The sequence below is a fragment of the Phalacrocorax carbo genome, chromosome 1 (assembly GCF_963921805.1).
Source record: "Phalacrocorax carbo chromosome 1, bPhaCar2.1, whole genome shotgun sequence".
NCBI classification, from domain to species: domain Eukaryota; kingdom Metazoa; phylum Chordata; class Aves; order Suliformes; family Phalacrocoracidae; genus Phalacrocorax; species Phalacrocorax carbo.
The window spans coordinates 33,790,116-33,805,595 of NC_087513.1; the positions used below are offsets into that span (position 1 = coordinate 33,790,116).

A 15,480-nucleotide genomic window follows, 5' to 3' on the forward strand; every position below is an offset into this window, starting at 1 on the left:
AGATGCATGTAAAGTGTTTCAGATTATCAGGACCTGATTCTTCATGTCACAGTAACAGACAATTAAAAAACATTGTTCTAGGTGTTATACATACATCTACATTTACTCAATACAATTGAAACATAAAACGAGATTTAATACCAATGTAGAATAGAATTATTTTTACATAAAGACAAGTGAGGTCAAAAAGATATTAAAACTGTGGAAATTAAAGAATTAAGAGACTGTACAAGGTATATTAAAAAGTACTTTGACATAGTGACTTCTGAAAATAAAGTTGATGTGCTCACTGGTATATGGGCATTTCTAATTAACAAGGTAGTTTGTGAGACTTGGCAAGAGAAGCAGGTCAGCAGGAGGTTGATTATGGAACATGATTATTTTGCCTGTACAATGTGTTGAGAGAACGCATATTTAATGGCTCTTGAAGGCGGATGTTCTTTGATGACTGTACATCGTGCTGGTTTAATTATTGAAGTTCAGTGTAGACAATTACCTTAGACTGTCCTGAAACTGTGATGCTAAGACCCTAAACGAACAGGAGAAGCACTCCTGTGTAGCAGTATCTCTTACTCTTCCTGCAGCTCCACCACCTCTGTATTTCAGAACTTCCTGGGCACATTTCTCCCTGTTGGTGAGTTCAGAGTTCACGGCAGAACAACACGCTCCCCTGAAGCAGAACAGTTACGAGAAACAGCTCTAATTGCCCAGGGTTTGGGGAGCACCGCCAGTGTGTCGTGCCTGTCCGTTTGGAACCACTGCTGCCTGGGGCAAGATTTAACAAAGCTTTTCGATCAGTGCTCATTTGCTTCATGAGCAGACTTACTGTGGCTTGACTATCCTCAGGGACTTTATCTTATCATTTATTTGTTGGTTGTTTGTTTTTGGAAATGTGCTGCACTTACCCAGGCTAATGAAGTTCCACTGGCAGCATCAGTGGAACTCTAGTGCAAGCAGCATTGAAATGAAGTACTTGTAGAAGCCTCTCTGCAAGTGCTTGAAGAGTTCAGCCGTAAGCATCATGATTGTTACTAACTGTGCAGTTCAATCACAGCAGCACTTACAAACATACGAAAAAATGATCAGCAGAAACTATGAGAAGTTTGCTCAACACTGTGTGCTCTTAATCTTACTGTATTTTTCTGGCCAAGAATTAAAGTATCTACTTAGAACTTTTCTTCACTGTTCACTCCATATTGCATGTACATAAAGGTAAGAAGTGCCATTTCACAATAAATTAAGGAATATTTATGACAAGAATATTTAAAATGCCAGTTCTGTAAAGCTAGGAGTTGCCAGTGTTTCTTTTCTAGTAGATGTACACGTTAAGTTTTACTCTGTGTTGCTGTCTATTCTTGCTTACTTAAGAGATTGCTATGCAACATAAGAGACTAAATTTTAAATGGTTCTGATGACATGAAGCCAAATGGGCAGTGGGAGACGCATGGCTTTGTAGACTGGTGTTTGGGTCATTGTTCTTGGAGACAGAGTGATGTCCCTTGCCCTTTCAGTCAGACAGCAGCAGCACTGGCATTTGGGATGACATTTTATGCTTTTAATTCTTTGATAGAATTAAAAATCGTTGAGTCAAGGCAACTATTGATGCTGCAAGTGATCTCTGTGGCTTTATAAATGGCACTTAATGTGCTTATGGTCCCACAGGGTGGTTGACAGTTAATTCTGTAAATTAGTATCGCCATCATCATAACATGGGAAGGTATGAAAGAAACAGGAAATACAATAATAGCGGCTGAAATCAGTAACAGAGCTCTAACAAGTCTGTTCCTTCTTTGCTTATGTCTACTGAGTTGTAGTGATGCTTTGAGAGTCAACACAGAGCTTGTGAAGATGGCTGTGACCGGAATTAGGAATCTCAGTACAATCTTGCTGAGTGTGAAAGGCAATGCAAATTGTAAAGGTCTTTCAGTGCCAACCAAGGTATCTGTGGCGTCGTATTGTCTTCCAGCTGCAACTGTGTAGTAGATCTCGGGCATTGAAGCAGTCACTATGAAGATCCATGCTGCAATGGTACAAAACACAGCCTTTCCTTTGTCCCACCATGTTAATGAAGTGATAGGGTGGACAGCACCTACACATCTGGCAAAACTGATGAGTGTCAGGAAATAGACACTTCCATAGATATTAATACTAAAAAAATAGTCTTATGATCTGATACAATGCTTGACTGGAATAGACAGCTAACTCCTGGAGACTATAGTAAAAAATGTGCCATGAGAGTCCAAGTAAAGTCACACAGTGCCATATTAAGGAGAGATATGGTATTTGTAGTCCACGTCTTCATGCGGTACACATAATGTCATAGGGCAAGTCGATTTCCTAGAAGTCATGCTAATAAAGTGAAAAGGCAAACCAGAATCAGGAAACAACAGTGCCCCTCCAGCACTAGGATTTCTGTTGCAAATTAAAATGGTGCAAGTACCATTCATCATCTTTCCATGGAGTAAGCCTGAAGGGAAAAGAGAGACCAACATCTTTTAAAATAAAAGCTGAATTAGATGGATTGAGTTTAAAATTCAAAACTTTTCAGTTAAATCCATTATGTTTGAACTGGCAAAAGAATTCAGAATATGGTATGATGTACAAGCTCTCTTCTATCTGAAAAAAACGTAAATTCCAAGTCGGTAATGCTTAAAGCTTATTCTATAACACCTGCAAAGGCAGATCTTCATGAACTTTTATCTAAACATTTATATTCTTTCCTCCCTAATATTTACTGTAGTGTGTGATAGATGAGAGAAAAAAAGCACGCACCCTCAGTAACAGCAACATCTCCTTGCCCGCTAATGTATCTGTGTCTATCTTTGGAAGAAGCAGAGGAAAGGACAGGAGGATGGTAACTGCCACGCTCATTCCGTCCTTGCTTTGATTGCCTTGAGTATCCATGCTGGGCCTAGAGGCATGTGTGTAATGTGGGCAGCTGTGCAGTGGGCTGTGACTGAGATCCAGAAGACAGCATCAGAACAAATCAGGATGAAATCCTGTTTGTGGGGGAGGCCACAGCAACCTTTCCATCTAAAGTGCTGGACAAACTGTGTTTTTTTTCTTTCTTTGACTTCGGTAAAAGAATTTCCTAGGCCAAAACCAATGTGCTTAGGGTAGGGTTAGAGAGAATTCATATTGTCTCACTCTTTTTGGCCCGGTTTTTATCAGTGCCCATTATGGAATATCTGGAATATAGATCTGCAGTGTATTTTTCAAAGCAAGGTTTTTATGCTTGTGAAGTCTTACGTTTAATCCCAATGCTACTGTACTCCTAATAAAAACAGAATAAAGGCTGGAATATGCTGCCAGAATGAGCTGTCCCCAGTTTCAGTTTGTCACATTCTAGAACCTCTCTAAATGACGCAGCAGATGCCAAACTGTGAGGTCTGTCTGTCCAAGGAGGAGATTTGTATGAGGGTCATCCAAATAACCGTTTACAGATCAGGGTCCACCAGAGTGCTTGATAGGAAGACAGGGTAAAATTGTACGTGGTACAAACCACCCTTTGAATGGAAGAAAGGAGTTTTTCAAAATGTTATTGATTCCTTAAAAATTTTCAAACAGCTTCAGCCATTAAGTTGATGGTAGTGGTTTTTTGAACGTAATGTTTTGCTTTCATGTCAACCTTAATATGATTTTTCCAAAGGTATGTTCACAGAGACAAGTCAAAACATAACAAACACGATCTATAACAAAGACCTGCTAGATAGAGACTGCATTATTGTGCTTAGCAAATTTATAGTTCACCCAGGCAGTAAATGGACAAAAAGCTAGTTCAGATTGTACTGAAGGAAATTAAGAAAGTTGTTTCTTTGGAAGCTCAGCAACAAAAGCAGTCAAATGACTTTCTAGAAAGTGAATGTGGGTAGAAAGCCATCTGTTCTACTCAGTGTATTTCACAAGTGGGGAAAGTTTGCTCTCTAAATGTATTTTGTTAAATTTTGAAGCACTGTATTTTAACCCAGGGTAGCTGTACTCTTTCCCTACTCTTCTCCATAGCCTTTCTGAATATAAAAAATTATACAAACTTTGTGTAATTTTTCTCTTCAGCTGAATTTTATAAGATATCCCCATAAGTTCTTTAAAATGTAGCCACCCTAACAGGTACAATACAATCAAGTAACATTTTCTTATTATGTGTTCAATTAAAAGGGGTTTGAATAAGTATAGGAAAATTATCTTTTCCTAAAATCCTCTTGGCTAGAGGTCATGTGTGCTTTGAATTAATTTATATTTCCTACCCCTCTGCCATCCTTCTCAAAAATTATGAATGAAAGCACTAAATACTTGATTCCAAGTTGTTTTGGCAGGATAAGTAAGGTCTGAAGTGGCTACAAACAGCATGGCCATAGCTGCATGATGGAACTGTAAGGCCAGATTCCTGATCTCATCAAGCTCCTGGAAAAGGCCTATAAGTAGATCCGCACGGAGGGAGGCAGACAGCTGTGCCACCTGCCCCACTTTGCTGTAAGTTGGCTGGATAAAACTTGGATATACAGCCTTGTAACTGTGTTAGGGCAACTACAGACCTGAACTAATAAATCCCCTGTTCTCTTCATCACCTTCGGTTTACTGAACTGCACTCAAGAGTCGGGCTATATGGTTAGTTATGTCGCTGGCGGGGGGGAAGCTGGAACTGCACAGCTGGATAAGATGCATTTGGAGCTCAGAGAGTCATTAGAAAATATGCTGTGTAGGCATTTTCCATGTGTCTACCTTGGGGTTCATATTTGGAATTTCTAAAATATTCTTACTGTCTCCTATTAATTCTTTGTATTGCAGTAGAGGTTAGAGGTCATAACCAAGTCTAGATTCTTGAAACAGTGTGCTTTGCAATTGGTGTGAGCAACTTAGAGGGTGGACACAGGGGAACTGGCGCAGAGGTAAAAAGAACCTTTCCTCAGGTAACATAATAAGGAAGAGAAGAACACAAGGGGTTCAACCCCCAGCTTAGTGCTATAACAAGAACCCCTGGTGTTCCATCACAAGAATTTGAAGACAATTGGGACCCAGTTTCACTGCATGTGAGTAGACATAGTCAGCATGCCCTGCTATATCCCGAGGCCACAGGAGCTACCCTGATGACCAGTAGATCTGCATACATGCTGTAATAATTTTCAGAAGTGACATGTTTTTTTATATCGGACAATAACAAGTTTTTTTTCTACCATCTTGGCACCAACAGAATACTCCAAGCTACAGGGTGTGACTAGGTCATCTTCACAGTTCAAGTCCAAAATTTTGCATCTGTAGTTTAAGAAAACTTTCTTCTTCTGAACATTGCTGTGTTCACTGCTAAGTACAACTATTCTTAAAGCCACCCATCACACATACACCCATCTTAGTGGCAGAATGAGCAACAGCACCATGGCATTATACTATGACAGATGAAGAGTTATGTGTGTTGTTAGTGTTGACTAAGAACAGACTTGCCAGACTTTGATGAAAGTGGGATTGGGCTTTTGAGGCTAAAAAATACTTCCAATTTATTGAGATTACTTTTTCAGCTGAACTGTTTCAGCCATTGATAGAGATGGCCAAGAACATTAAATGGACAGAAAGAGCAATCACATGATGGGGCATCCAAAATTAAAGGAATACGTCTGATCTCATGAAGGGCTTGTTATTAGAATACTACACATGCCCAGGAAAGCATTGAAGTTTATGGGCTCCATCACTCAAGACAAGAAAGCATGCTAAGTTCATGGGTAGGAATTTTATGTTTCTCCTGTAAGAAGTAGTCTAATGAATCCAGTCGTCTTATGGGTTGTGGATCTAAAGATGCAAGAAGAGCTTTAATTTTTAAAAAAGTGATCTGCTTGATTGACTCAGTTTTTACACCTGCTTATTGGGTTGTCTTTTCTCCTGGACCTGAAAGAAATATGGCTTACATCTGTGACTCTCTGACAATTAGTATCTACAAGCTCTTCTGTCATTGACCCTGGCAGCATCTGAAGACTGTTACAGAAAGTCAAGAGGGTTTCAGCTGATTTACTGCCTGGTTTGTTTCAGGGCCCTAAATCCTGAAGTCTCTGCTTCCCTGTGTCCCCCTTGTACCTGTGATGTGGCCTCCAATGTCATGGAGCAGATAGAAGTCCTTGTTTCAGTAAAAAATTACTTTCTGAGGAAACTTCTTTTGGAGCAAAGAAACATTGTGTCACTGAAAAGAACCTTGATTTGTGTATATAGCTAATTGTAGCTCACAGTTTATCACTGGTAGTCATTCATATGGCATTTAACTTGTATTTGCAAAGTTCCATTAGGTTTAGCACATCTGTTGATTTAAAAAATATCTGATTTTGTATGTGTAGATATATCCTAGGAACTGTATTCTTCCCTGTCATACCTGTGGGGATTTTTGACTTTTTTGACAAGGTCATAATAAGCAATTAATTTGGCCTGAAGTAAAAAAAAAAAGATTAAGCTGAGTTAACAACTTACTTTGTGTAATTTTATTCCTTATTTACTCTCTCTGCCCCTTGCTCCTTTTTGCTTGTTCTTTATAGTAGAAGCCCTGATTTTACATGAACTGTTTTATTTGTTGAGATTACTCTGAGAATTTTGTTTGCCTGTTTGCAACTGTATTTGGAGCTAGTACAAATCTATTCCAGTTACCAGATAGGTTTTCCACATTTGTGACTATTCATACCCAATATATTTCTGTTACAGGTGCTCTCTAAGCGTAACCTTTTAGCTCATCTTATCAAATTAATAAAGCATTTTATAGGGAGTCCTAGGTTTTGTTATAAAAATACCAAGCTTTATTTGCAAGTTTTACTTTAACATCTTACGCGGTAGGTAATCATCTCATGCATTCCCCTTTTATGTTCAACTGAACTGATATGAAACGATATAATGCAATGTGAGTATTAAGTGGAGCATTTCACATATTTTAGTTCAACTGCATTTAGCATATTACACATACTAGTATGATGGGAAAAATAAGTAATATACAGTAGTATTTGTATGCAATTAGGTAAGTAGATTGTGCTAATATCCAATTCGTTTCTTCTTAATGACTCAGTCTGTATTGTGATTAAGTTACTATTTCTTTCATTAAAAAGTGTTGTTCATCTACTTACTTGACTGTTAATGAACTCCTGTATGGTAAACATAAGCTACAGTAGAAGGATAGTTAAGGTGTAATAATTTGCCTACAGAAGACAATATTTATGAAAAAGTAATTTGAAAATATGAAATTTATACATATGTGTGTGTATTAATCAGCGTGTAATAGCTAAATAGGGAAAATTATATTGTTTTGCAGAATACAAGTGCTATTAATACTTAATAAATATTTCTATTCCCTGTTTTAGAAAAGTTGGAATTATCTGTTCTACAGAAGTCTAGATTCCTGGCTGTGCTTTTCCTCTCCATTAATCTGGACCTTCTAAAATCACAACTCTATTTTGCGAGTACTGTTTTTAATCCAAGGTTTCAGTAATATTCCATGTGCAATGGCAGCTCTTCAGAGAGCAGGTGTCAAAATGCAAGGGAGATAACTTTTACAATTAAGCCCCTCCCCTCAGTAAGTCGGGATAGATTGCTGTTGTTAAAGCAGCCTCTGCTTGCTTTTTAGGGAAGGACAGACTTATTGCATATCCCAGTCTAGACAGGCCTGGGGCTGTCATTGTTTCCAGCAGTGAAAGAGAAGAAGAGTACAGGGGCTTGGGGCATGCGTGTGTGTGTTTGCACTGCTCCTTCCTTCCCCCTTCTTAACTGCCAGAATCTTTTGTTATTGCTGCCCTACTCCTGGACTGGTCTGTGGACCTATGTTGCTCTCACCCCATCCCAGAGCTCGGTTCACTCCACCTACCTACCTGTTGCTTCTACTGCACTGAATTCCCACCTCATTGCAAAAGCCCAGCCCTGTCAGATAACTCCCATCCTCCAACTCTGCTTACTCCAGAGCTCAAATCCTACCTACCGCTTCAGTCCATAGCCCAGGTCTGCTCCAGGTCCTCCAGTCTTCTTGCCTCAGACTTGCATCTCCAGTCTTCAGCAGCACACACCAGCCCTGGGACCTTCCTGTTTCATTCCCCAAATCCACACCTCATATTTCTTACTGTTTTCTCTCATGTTATAGCTTCACCATGTGCCCTAATCCATGCTGAAACTGGATTTTTCATCCCACAGGTCCCCCTTCCCTAGCCACTCTCCTGAGTATTTTACTGCTTCTAACCTAATCCCATCTCCTCACCAACCTATGCCAGAGCATCAGAGGGTCTGTTTTCCCTTCTTCCAGCCTGGAGTGCCCATTTCTCCATCCTACAATTACCAAAGGCTTCATGCCCTCAAGTCCATTCAGGAGCTCTGGCTTTGTAATTAAGATGTTACATTTCCCAACCCATTCCAGTCTCACAGTTACCTTCTCACCAACCCATACTGCAAGCTTAGCACTTCAGTTCCCTCAAGGTTTCTACCCCAGATTTTGCAGTTCAACAACAGCTCCCAGAGATTGCCTCCATCCCTGATCGTTCCACTTCTCAGTCTGCTCTATCACCTCCTGTCCAGCTCCTCATCTTCTTTCTGTTTTTCCTATTTTGACATCTTCCTATACCTGACTACACTGTCTCCTCATGAGATACTGTCTTTTACCTTACTGCTTGAATAATTGGTTGTCTTCCTTACCCCCCTTGGCTTCTGCTGTGGCACCCTCTGCCTTGCAAAAGCAAATTCCCATCTCTTGCACTGGTGAGGTTTTCAATACCACAAACAATCAAAGAACACATTAAAAAATCCACCTGGTTTTAGAAAATAAAAAATTCTATCTGGAAAAAGGATACACCATCTGTGGTAAACCATGATAAAACAATGATACTATGTTAGTTATAGGGGCATGCAAGTATTAGAGATGGTGAGCTACACAAACTATCTACTAAAATCAGTAGAGGGTAAAGGAGAGCTGCCAGAGGACAGAGGTGTGAACACAAAAGGAGGTAAAAATGTCAAGAAGAGTATGAACAACTGGCCTGAAGTGTGTGACACTCACCCAGATGAGGAAGAACTAGTACGGCTGAACTTTAATACGAAAGTGGTGATGAGAAATTCTGGTAAGAACAACTCAAGGGGCTGTACCAGACTTGTAGAGGTCCGGGAGAAAAAAATGCCAGACAGTGAATAAAGAGTGTGCCTAAAGAGTGTAGAGCTGAAAGACAAAAACGTGATAGGGTATTCTTGCACAAGCAAGTATAGAGGCTATTACAGTGCTAAAAACCACTAGATGTTTGTTTTAGGAAAAGAGAGGGCTGGTCAAGACAGATTCAGAAGAGGAAAAGAGAGATGAGAGTAGACATAAAGAAGATCTGGAAATTGGATAGAATGAAATTGTATGGGCAGGTGAAAAGGGTAAAGGGCTACAGGAAACAAATAGGTGAGGAACTCCTGTGTTTATGATAGTGAAGAACGACAAACAGAAAAAGGTAAGAGGAGAAGACAGAGAAGGAAAGCTAGTCCAGGAAAAATATGTTCCTGAAGAAAATATGACAAAAGTTTCACCTATCACCATTAGTGAGAGTAAGCAGAGCTTCTTTTCAAGTGCCAATGTGTATCAGTATGCTTTGAAAAGGCATTCTCTGCAAAATAGAGTATAATACATCACATGATTAGGGTGCTTAGGTCTAAGAAAAACACATAGCACAAGATTCTACACAGACTCATAATTTGATTTCGTAATGAAATTAGGGAAGCATATAATGTATGTCAGGGGCATACTTCTACTTCAAATATTTCACATGAGAAAAGCTTTCTTAGACAGGAAAAGGAAAATGATGTATGAGCCAGTAACCTTTTTTTAGCATTTGAAATGAATTGTAATGGCCTGTAATCTTTCTCAGCATCTCTTAAAAATACCATTACTAATAGTAAGTTATTGTTGCATTCTCTTTTTTCCCCCCCTTTGGACTTCATATTCAGTGTGTAACATCTGAAAGTAGGATACAGAAAAATGTGCATAAGGAACTGAGATTTTTCTTTATGTATGAATGTGAAAAAAATATTAAGACTGTAGGAGCTTATTTTGTTATATTGCAGTGATGCATTATAACTCAGCATTTGAGAAATTTTAGTTTAATAAACTGCATGGTAGTTGATCAATCTTTCTGATGTTACCTTAATAGTAAAAATTGCTACAGTAGCAACTATGTTGCTCTTAAACATGTTACTTCTTATCTGTTGGTAAAACGCCCTTTTGAAATCTCATCTACGATGTTGGGTGGTGGTTTTGCTGGGAGTCAAGCACCAAAAGAAGTATTTCTACACCTTTCCACCGTCATTCACCCATTCCCATTTACATCATTAATCACTGCAAATAAATAGCCTTTGAAAAAGCAGGAACCATTAAAACCAAGTATAAACTATGAAAAGCAGAATGGGGAGAGTGTTGTGCTGCAGCAAGACTTTCGGGGATAGGACAAATCAATCTTTCTCTGACAAATTTGTAGTATTACATTTGTGAAATGGCAAGAACATTACCATGAAGAACAATCACAGCTCAAATACTCTAGGGAATGTTTAGTTCTCAGTGATGCAGTGTCAACATTTGGTGTACATATCTGACTAGGAGATGAATAGTAATTACATCACAAGTATGGCTGTAAGCTCTACTCTCTTTTTTTTTATGTTACCACGTATAGGTTTAATCAGTTTGTGGCCTGTTGTGGTATAATGTAGCAAAAGGCTATATTGTGCAAGGTCCTGCACCTGGGCAGGAACCCCATGCACCAGTACAGGTTGGGGGCTGACCTGCTGGAAAGCAGCTTTGTTGAGAGAGGCCTGGGAGTGCTGGTGGACAACAAGTTGACCATGAGCCAGCAGTGTGCCCTTGTGGCCAAGAAGGCCAACAATATCCTGGGCTGCATTAAAAGGAGTGTGGCCAGCAGATCGAGAGAGGTTATCCTCCCCCTCTACTCTGCCCTAGTGAGACCACATCTGGAGTACTGTGTCCATTTCTGTGCCCCCCAGTTTAAGAAGGATGGAACTGCTTGAGCAAGTCCAGCAGAGAGCTACCAAGGTGAGCAGGGGGCTGGAGCATCTCCCTTATGAGGAAAGGCTGAGACTTGGGTTTGTTCAGCCTGGAGAAGAGAAGACTGCGGGGGATCTTATCAATACTTACAAATATCTAGAGGGAGGATGTCAAGACAATGGGACTAGACTCTTTTCAGTCGTGCCCAATGGCAGGACAAGGGGCAATGGGCACAAGTTGGAACACAGGAAGTTCCAGCTAAACATGAGAAAAAACTTCTTTCCTGTGAGGGTGCCAGAGCAGTGGAACAGGCTGCCCAGGGAGGTTGTGGGGTCTCCTTCCCTGGAAATATTCAAAACCTGCCTGGATGCGTTCCTGTGCCCCCTGCTCTGGGTGTCCCTGCTCAAGCAGAGGGGTTGGATGAGATGATCTCCAGAGGCCCCTTCCAACCCCTACCATTCCATGATTCTGTGATTGTAAGAAAGAGAATAATAATATTCTTCACCTTTGTGGATCAAGGACTTGTGCATAGAGAGTAAATGATTTGCAGACAAGAACGTGGCAGCCCTGTACTCCCTCACAAAATAGAGGAGCAATAAGAATGCACAGTATTGTTATCTCAATTCACTGAGAGGAGGTTGGTTATTTGCTTATCACTAACCATGTATTTTTGTGTACTTTTGGGCTTAAGCAAGAGTTGTCTTTGGCTCAGGGGATGGCTTTTCCTCTGATACATGGAATTCCCCTCTAGTCCAGGAAATTTCTTTCATCCTCAACTGGTTCTGCAGTCACCCTCTCATAAAAGCACGTCATCTCTTTTTCTCGTGAGCCCAAATGTCCTGAATCCACAATTTTATGCTATGTTTGTGTTTTTCACAAGCTGGACAAATACATACGACTAGATCACTGTTATCATGTCATATGAAATGTGACCTGATACTGTCTATAGTCAGTGGAAAGAGACAGGCAATCGTGAAGATTTAATAGCTCTTTTATTACTGATCAAGAAATAACTGGCAGCAAATAATGGATCTCACGCAGCCTGAGGTACTTATGACACCTGACAATTTATAAATAGACTTGTTTCTCAAAACATTGTGCAAATGCCACTAATACATAGCTCTTGCCTTGAGGTCTAGACTAATTCCATGAGATTTTCCCTGCTGTGGTATTTATTTTAGAGTGTTAGGATGTAACAGCTTCTAGAAAATGGGATGGCTTAGACAGTTGCCCTTCCAGTCCATCAATCCTTCCTGTTTTCACACAGATATGCAGCACTACTGTCCATTGAGCCTCAAGGTCAGTAGGGTGATGGAACTAATTCAAATGAAAAAAAAAAAAAAAGTAATTTTTTTTTTCTAGATGGGTCAGTTCCTCACTCTTGTTCGCTTTTGCATGGCTCTTCAGCTTGCCCTGCCAGCTTGAGAGCAGAGTAGGCAGAGATGTTAATGGCTGAAACAGGGAAACGGCAAAGTCTGCTTAACCAGCATGGAGAATCACATGTAGTGTGTGTAAAACCACAGCCACAGTCTAACCAAGTACCACAGACGTGATGTGGACTCCTTCAGACCTTCAGCTCAGTGATTTTGGTTGTAAGAGCCCAACCCAGTTTTTCATCAGTTTGTGGGACTTCAGAAGAGCAGTTTGGCTGTATGATAGTAAATCTGCCTTCCACACACACAGTGGAATAATTAGATATAAGAAGAAATACAGTTTAGTGCTCTAATTTGGTTTTGTTATCATGTAAATGTGCTTACTGACTGACTAAAATATGCTTTCTCGAAATATTCTTACCACAGGTCAGTTGCTCCGTCTGAAAATGTTTCGAGAGGACCACGGGTCTTGGATGACGATGTTCTTCAGTACCATCCTCTTCCTCTTCATTTTTTCTCACATTTATAATCTGTTCCTCATTATGGCAGGGAATATGAGGTAGGTTACCAAGTTTCTTCTTGTCTCCTTTGCTCTAGAATATAGTCTACTGGAAGATTCTCATATTATGCTGCTTTACAGTGAAGAAGAGCCTACCAAAATGTAAACAAACTAGTATTGACTATCTCTTCTTATTCCTCTGCTTTCTGAATTTAGGTAGAATAGTAATTTAATTGGTTCATTTGCCAAGAGGATTAAAGTATCAGTTATAAAAATGGGCTCCTAAACTGATAGCAACTATTACATCAGGTTAGTAATGAACATTATATCTGGTTTGTTTTTTTTAATTTAAAATTAAAATTATAACTCAAGAAATTGGATTTGAAGTTAGGGCTGAGTAGTTCAGAAGTATAAGCATTACTCTTGTGCATACTTGGGAAATTCAGAGTTAAAAGAAATTGAAACATCCAAACTTGAGGAAGCTTACACTCAAAACACAAACATTAAATATGTAGTACAGTGCTATTTTAGTTATATATAATAATATTTGCTGATCCAGTTTGTTAAAAGTATTCTTAAAAATCTTTTTTTTTTCTCATAAGGTGCTCTGACAGGGCAAAGTTATGATTGGCTGAGGGATGAACAGCTATATTGTAATTTTGTCTGGATTTATTTTAAATGGAGCTTTTAATATTAATTTTCTAGCTTAAGAAGACTTGCTTTCTCCTATTCTCTCAAAATTAACACCCTTTTCACGTGTTGATTTTCCTGAGAAAACCTACGTTGGTATCTAATACATTCAAAATTAATTCATTGGACAAAAATACCCAGTCATGTTGTTTATGAAAGGCAAGATAGCATCTGACGAGTTTCTAGCAAGGAATAAGAAATGAAACACATATATATGAGTTGAAGAACAGTGCAAATAATTGAATGACTTGTTCTTAGCAGAATATCAGAGACGTACCAGCAGTTTGATGAAGAGTTATTAATTGGCCCTGGTGTGGTGTGTTACAGATATTAAGTCTGGCAACAAAAATACACAGTGTATAACGTCCTGTTAACAATGTGACATAGAACAAAAGGTGAGTAGGGGGCAGACTGGGTGTCACCCGAATGAATGTAAGCGCAGACCAGCTGGGCTAATCATGAGATTACAGCATGAAGATTAAATGTATTGATTTGAGCAAAGCAGGTAAAGCAGCAGAATCACCGAGTGTTTTAGGAAACGATCATGGTAATGATATGCTAAATATGAATAGGTGCCCCATGAGAAGCAGAATAATCATCCCTGAAATGAGGAGGGTGAGATCATTGTAGGTTTCTGGCTTGTTAGGGTTTATATTTGGTATTTCTAATGCTCCATAAACTGTAACTAGCTGTTAACAAAGCATTAATGATTTTGGAAGCTTGACTCACATCTGGAAATCAGAGTTCGTTTGTCCTTGTCAACATTCCTGCTCGCCATATCTGTTACAAGCTTCCGTTAGCTGCACTGAATAGATTGCATGGCAATCAGCATCCACGTTCATGGAAGTAGACACAGCCTACTACTGAAATAGCTGGTGTCAATCTGCCCTCTTGCTTTCTGCGGGGTGAAACTTCTCCTTTCCTGGAGCTTATGCCCCAGCCCTAGATTTATGGCAGTTGTTTCGGGAAGCTTACCATGCTGTTCTTGAGGAATCACACTGCTTTTTCGAAGTGGACTGAAGGCTTGTTACAGCTGTTTTGGGTGTCCATTCTGACAAAAAGGCAGCAAGTGGGTACGGAACAATTTCAGTCTCAAGCTGTACAACATAAACCATCAGTCCTCTCAAAGTTGAGGTAGAACCACATGTAGTACTTTTGAAAAGAGGGTTTCTGTAATAAACATCATCAAGACCAACTACTTCATGTTGCCATAATAAAATGTTTCAAGGAGTGGATTATTTTTTCCTGAGTAAATGTAACCCTTATGAAAGCTATTTGCTTCACGGTTTGTACTTGTATGCAAAGAAACACCTCTGTCTGCACCTTTTGCCACAGTGCCTTACTGCAGTGGCTCACACCAGAGGGACTGGCTTCCAGGAAACAGGTCAGAGTCTGTCTGTGTGGAAGTTACAGTCTTTGTAGAGACATGCTGATCTTCATGCCTATGGACTCCTATGAAACACAAGCATCCAGAATATACATCTTTCCAATACAAGGGTTACGAAAGCCTTACAATTACTGACTACAAGGCTGAGTGAAAAACATTATTTTTTTGGCATATGTTTGCTCTTTGCCCTGTCTCTGATTCAGCTTGCCCTGGGTGCTGGCAGGAGAGTGATTCTGACAAGTTTCTTTATGTCAGATGTTTGGTCTCATCAATTAAAGTCCCTTTGTCACTCACGAGTAGGAGAATCATACATCTTGCATGTGCATGCCAGCAGGGATGGTCACAGCAGAAGCAGAATCCTGTTGAGGGCTTGAGAAACCTGTGCCAGGAGTGCTTTAAAGTTCTGTCATGTTACCTTCTCTAAGAAGTCATATTTTACAGCTGCCAAGAATTGTTGTTTTTTTTTTTAAAGACACTTCACATGTGTCTTAGTGTGGCAAGCCTAAAAAGTGTGAATATACCCCTTAAAAAAGGGGAGCAGCAGGGGCTATAGTTTGCTGGGAAG

At 39.7% G+C, this 15,480-nt stretch overlaps 1 protein-coding gene and 1 pseudogene across 2 annotated transcripts in view; one reads left to right on the plus strand and one right to left on the minus strand.

The window, feature by feature from the left end:
- Positions 1-15,480, plus strand: part of TMEM117 (transmembrane protein 117) — a 237,560-nt gene that overhangs the window by 37,334 nt on the left and 184,746 nt on the right. For both annotated transcript variants that reach the window (XM_064448161.1, XM_064448169.1), the window contains exon 3: positions 12,766-12,898. In XM_064448161.1, coding sequence (XP_064304231.1) covers positions 12,766-12,898 — 133 coding nt within the window. The remainder of the gene's footprint in view (positions 1-12,765; positions 12,899-15,480) is intronic.
- LOC135311638 (P2Y purinoceptor 1-like) lies at positions 1,399-7,380 on the minus strand (annotated as a pseudogene).